Below are 5804 nucleotides of genomic sequence, written 5' to 3' on the forward strand. Positions count from 1 at the left end.
TGTCTTTTATACCTCACCCCCTCGCCTCCCTTGCCTATTTCATTAGCCCCTCCCCCCCCCCTCTCTCTCTCTTTATTTCTATCTCTCTCTCTCTCTCTCTCTCTCTCTCTCGCTCTTTCTCTCTCCACATGGTCTCTCTCTCTCTTCTTCTACAGTAAATATGTTGATAAAGCGTAAAACAGTGTGTGCTGTTTCTAAATTATGTGTGTGTTTGAAGAAACTGGATTTTGAAGAAACTGGTGTTTTAAACCCAACATTTAGAGTTATGTTGAATTAGGATTTAAAGTGTCTGGTTTAAAAGATCAAATTTATTTTTCTAACATTGTGAAAGAAATTCCTGAGATTAGCGTGAGATTAGCCTGATATTGTGACTTTGAACGTAGTTATATACAAACAATAAAAAGTGGATTCTTTTCTGGTTCCTCCTCTTCACAGAAACTCCAGGAGGTTCCCCTGGGAGAGAACGTTCCTCGACGGAAATGAAGACAGAAATTTAGAATGAGCAATATTTTACTTGATGGAAATGAAAGACATTAATCCATCCATCAGTATTTTCGGGGGGGAATCTAAAGTTTATTTTTATAATTGTCTTCGATGGGAGTAAAAGGATCAGTGTGTTGTACCAGAGACTGTGTGTGCAGTGATTCATGACAGCAGAAGGTGTGTCTGACTTTGTTGTGTTAAGAGACTTTATTTTTTGGGGGATTTTATGGGGCTCATTTAGTGAAACATATTTTAATATGGACACGCTTTGCACATTGACCACTTTGTGAATCTGGAACTGTGTATCTGGTTTGTGAATAAAACCGTTAATAAAAAAACAGAGTTGTGATTATTTAACAACACTGGGGTATAAAAACATACATTAGACGATAAAGCTGAAAGCATATATCACTGTAAATCTATATGTACATGTTTAATTGTATTTAATATAGAAAGCCTGATTGGGCAAAGGGATATATTGCGAAACTAAGCTCCTCCATTTGAAGAGAATAGTCATGTATTTAGTTTATTTAGAAGCAGGGATATTAAACTATTCGAGGGGGCCGATAAACATCCCGGGAATCAGCTCCCCTTCCCCTGTTATCAGGACTTCCAGGCTCTTATCTGGTCTACTTCCATCCATGCGCCCTCTAGTGGTCCAAATACAGAGCGTTTCTCCGTAGTCACGTGATTTCTGGGAAACGGCAGCGGGTGAGGAAGGTTTCTAGAGAACTGCCCCAGTGCATTACCGCTGCTGGGCGCACACCAGCTGGTCCAGGGAAACGCAACTGAGGTAAACGAAACCAAAAACTCGCTTCCATTTGTGTAGCATTCGGGCGATATACAGAAAGGGACGCCTGGACTTTTAAACATCTACAGACGCAACGACGGGCACAACTATTTAATCCAAAAATGTTGCTCAGATGGTTTGCTATTTCATGGTCTTATGGGCATGCTTTTAGTCGCGCGTAGCGCTGTTGTGCAGAGCGTTGGTAGTTCAACCCCTGATATCTGCTGGGTTTACTTCGTTTGGTGTAAAAGAAAACCGATTCGGATATGTGTCATGATGTTGACCGTCTGCCCGCAGAGCCGTCATGGGACCCAGTAAAGCCCGCTCCACGCGTAAGCTGCGCTCCTGGATGGTGGAACAGGTGAGGTTCAATGTATGGATTGTGCGAATGGAAAGCGCATAAGCGCGCTTATGCGCGCGCCGAGGCGCTCCACTCTGATAACCAGGCCATAAACGGGTCCCATGTCCAGCTCTGTGATTGCCCGTCTCGACTAATAACTAGTCATAAACAAACATATCTAGAAAGTAGGAAGTCTTTGTGCGTGTTCAGTCATCCTGCTGTAAACTAGTTATGGGTGTTTATTTTTTGTTGGTAGCTAGGGTTGCCAACTCCCAGAGTTTCAAATAAGGGACGCCTCTTGATCGAGATTGTTGAGGGGGGGGGGGGGGGGGGGGGGGTTATGCGCGATCCAAATACGGAACGATCCCGTATTTTACGGAACGGTTGGCAACCCTATCGGTAGCCTTTGTTTTTAGTTTGCGGACCCGCTGGAGACCATTGATTAAATCGTGTCCAGTTAATCAACATGACGGAAGTTGTGTTAAAAAGGAGGATATGTCACCGTGGTCCCTTTGTGTTTTATTTGAATTAGGTATTTCCTCTTTTTGTTGTTGTTTATTACGTGATATTTGTATCTGTATGGATATATATACTGTATATGGGGGTTTGTTGATGTTATATGTTGGCTACAGTGAGAGAACTATGTGTAGCTTTACTTTTTGAACATGTTCTCTGTGAAAGGGTGAGACGTTCACATTTGGACAAAGGGGAGACCACCTGCAGTAATAAGTGAGCAGGTTAAAGGGGTCGTGTTTCACAGTTTGGTCATTGCTTGTAGCTTTGATTATCTGGCTTTAGAATCGATTAAAACAACACAACTCACCAGCACTAGTAAAAAAGTGAGACAATTGATAATAGAGAAGTACAAGTATAAAGGAAAAGGCTCAACTGGAGACACTATCACAGCGCTCAGAAGTGTGGTTCTGCCGTGTGGCACCGAGCGCTGAGGAGGCTCAGAGGTGGTTTAAGGCGGTCTGGGAGGAGGCTCAGAGGTTTTAAGGCGGTCTGGCAGGAGGCTCAGAGGTGGTTTAAGGCGGTCTGGGAGGAGGCTCAGAGGTTTTAAGGCGGTCTGGGAGGAGGCTCAGAGGTTTTAAGGCGGTCTGGGAGGAGGCTCAGAGGTGGTTTAAGGCGGTCTGGGAGGAGGCTCAGAGGTGGTTTAAGGCGGTCTGGGAGGAGGCTCAGAGGTGGTTTAAGGCGGTCTGGGAGGAGGCTCAGAGGTGGTTTAAGGCGGTCTGGGAGGAGGCTCAGAGGTGGTTTAAGGCGGTCTGGGAGGAGGCTCAGAGGTTTTAAGGAGGTCTGGGAGGAGGCTCAGAGGTTTTAAGGCGGTCTGGGAGGAGGCTCAGAGGTTTTAAGGCGGTCTGGGAGGAGGCTCAGAGGTTTTAAGGCGGTCTGGGAGGAGGCTCAGAGGTGGTTTAAGGCGGTCTGGGAGGAGGCTCAGAGGTTTTAAGGCGGTCTGGGAGGAGGCTCAGAGGTGGTTTAAGGCGGTCTGGGAGGAGGCTCAGAGGTTTTAAGGCGGTCTGGGAGGAGGCTCAGAGGTGGTTTAAGGCGGTCTGGGAGGAGGCTCAGAGGTTTTAAGGCGGTCTGGGAGGAGGCTCAGAGGTTTTAAGGCGGTCTGGGAGGAGGCTCAGAGGTGGTTTAAGGCGGTCTGGGAGGAGGCTCAGAGGTGGTTTAAGGCGGTCTGGGAGGAGGCTCAGAGGTGGTTTAAGGCGGTCTGGGAGGAGGCTCAGAGGTGGTTTAAGGCGGTCTGGGAGGAGGCTCAGAGGTGGTTTAAGGCGGTCTGGGAGGAGGCTCAGAGGTGGTTTAAGGCGGTCTGGGAGGAGGCTCAGAGGTTTTAAGGCGGTCTGGGAGGAGGCTCAGAGGTTTTAAGGCGGTCTGGGGTCTGATGTTGGGGGGCAGGTGACCAGCGGGAAGTACCCGGGTCTGGTGTGGGACGACGAGGACCAGACCATGTTCCGCATCCCGTGGAAACACGCCGGGAAGCAGGACTTCCGGAGTGACGAAGACGGCGCCATCTTTAAGGTGCGTTGTCATGGAAACAGAAATATATGAATTATTCACGTCTGGTATTTTTGATGTTGTTGTTGTTGTTGTTGTTGTTGTTTTTTACAAATAGCTGTATGCAAATATTTGGTTGTGCTTTGTCTATAACTTGTTTATATCACTCTTCTTCATTTGATGCATCATTTATTGATTGATTGATTATGTTTATTTTCGTGTCATGCCACACAAGTGGCCCATTCCCACACAGGATTACAACCGATATAACTACACAAAGGGTGTAGTACATACACAATCACAATACACAATACAATACAATACAATACATCCAGCACTGGATAAACACACTAAATGTAAATGGTCCTTTAGTCCTCCTAGCCAACGCCTTTTCAACAAAGTCAGTAAACACAAATGTTCTATTTGAATAGCCAAGCTAACATAATATCTGGGTAAACATATAATGAATTTCATTTGAATTTCATCTGTACAATGGAAAGCAAGAGTCAAAGTGCACGCATGATTAACGCCAAATGACAGACTAATCTGTTCCTAAACAAAATCTGCTCCTCAACAAAACACAACATACCGGTTTGAACTGATGGTCTGAGCCTCCATACCCTCTGACCTGTGTTTGTGTGCGTGTTTGTGTGTGTGTGTGTGTGTGTGTGTGTCCTTTATTTATTGATTGATTTTGGTTTATTTTCATTGTATTGTTAAGCACCTTGTATTGCCCTTTTGTGCGAAAGGCTCTGTATAAATACAGTTGGATCTGATTTGATTTGGTCGGCATGCACAGGACGTGGAACTACACACAAACAAACACAAAAGTTACAACTTCCATCCGACGTCTTGCTCCAACCCAGGCATGGGCCGAGTTCAAAGGCAAGATGACGGCCGAGAACAGCAACGAGCCGGCGACCTGGAAGACGCGGCTGCGCTGCGCGCTCAACAAGAGCCAGGAGTTCAAGGAGGTGGCGGAGCGCTCTCAGCTGGACATCTCCGAGCCCTACAAGGTCTACCGCCTGGTGCCCGTCAACGAGCAGGGCGCCGCGGGCAACGGTACGGCCTCTCACACACGCTACAGGCCTAGCATGTCGGGTTACGCTCTTAAAGGTCCCGTGACTCAACGGATAGACTCAGGGACGGCTTCTTTCCCAAAGCTGTCACCATACTGAACTCAAATTTGCACTAATATAAACTGCACTGACGTTTTTGCACCGACCACTGCACCACCAGACATAACCTACCTCTACCGTTCAACACGCTGCTAGCCGCTCTTGGACTCAAGTCTGTGCTCAAAATGTTTCTGTTTGTGTTTCTTATTTTTATTTTTATTTTATTGTGTATTCATATGTTATTACTGTATAGTCTGTTATATTTTATATTGTGCTAACTATGTGTGCACTTTTAAGGAGCTGCTCTTTGAATTTCATTGTACTGTGTATAGTGACAATGAAGGCTTTCTATTTCTATTTCTATGCCACCAGGTGTGAGTGTGATTAGCCGTTACGAGCCGTTTTGGAAATCTGCCCCTTATGACATCACAGGTGGGCGTGTCCACATAGATGTGTGACGGACGGATGAGCAACGTTTGATTTCCAAAACGGCTCGTAACGGCTAATCACACCAAACCTGGTGGCATGTCACGGGACCTTTAAAGACGCTACGGTCACACTCACTCGGATGGTGGTTTGTTTCACGCTCTTAAACACGCTACAGGCTAGCATGTTGCCATTAATGTAAATGTAAATGTGTTTGTTTGTACTCTCTTTCCCGCCAAAGACATCAGAAGCCAGGCTACTTTACATATTATGGTACACATCGCATGTTATGCTACTTTGGCGTGTTAATTCAATTACATTTTGTTCAATGTTATTTGTGTAGCCATTAATCACAGGTACAGGCTCAAAGGGCTTAACATGGCGTATATTTATGACCCCCCCCCCCCCCCCCCCCGACCCTAGCCTTAATGTTCGGATTCTCAGGCAATGAAAATAATTATACAACAGATTAATAAATACAAGTGATAAGTGATAATCACTTGTATTAGTGACACGCAACCCTGACCTGAATTGCGATGGGACAGGTTGGTATCAGTTAAAAGACGGTGTTAGGTGAGGGGTCAAAGGTCAGTGGCGCTCAGGCAGGGAACACTGTGGCACGTGAACTTTGATCAATAAAGTTGTCATCAAA

At 45.9% G+C, this 5804-nt stretch overlaps 1 protein-coding gene across 2 annotated transcripts; it reads left to right on the top strand.

The window, feature by feature from the left end:
- Window positions 1–1209: 1209 nt before the first annotated feature.
- Window positions 1210–5031, top strand: LOC311373146 (interferon regulatory factor 9-like). Of its 2 annotated transcripts, none has more exons than XM_084489984.1 (4): window positions 1210–1276; window positions 1571–1634; window positions 3510–3632; window positions 4475–5022. In XM_084489984.1, the coding sequence occupies exons 2-4, from the start codon at window positions 1578–1580 to the stop codon at window positions 4784–4786; spliced, it is 492 nt and encodes a 163-aa protein (XP_084346110.1). In that variant the 5' UTR covers window positions 1210–1276; window positions 1571–1577; the 3' UTR covers window positions 4787–5022. The 2 variants fall into 2 exon arrangements, with proteins under 2 accessions (XP_084346110.1, XP_084346111.1); XM_084489985.1 differs by lacking the exon at window positions 1210–1276 and adding an exon at window positions 1323–1409 and having other exon boundaries at window positions 4475–5031.
- Window positions 5032–5804: the final 773 nt, after the last annotated feature.

This window comes from Micromesistius poutassou (assembly GCF_964030765.1).
Source record: "Micromesistius poutassou genome assembly, contig: SCAFFOLD_2016, whole genome shotgun sequence".
Taxonomy (NCBI): Eukaryota; Metazoa; Chordata; class Actinopteri; order Gadiformes; family Gadidae; genus Micromesistius; species Micromesistius poutassou.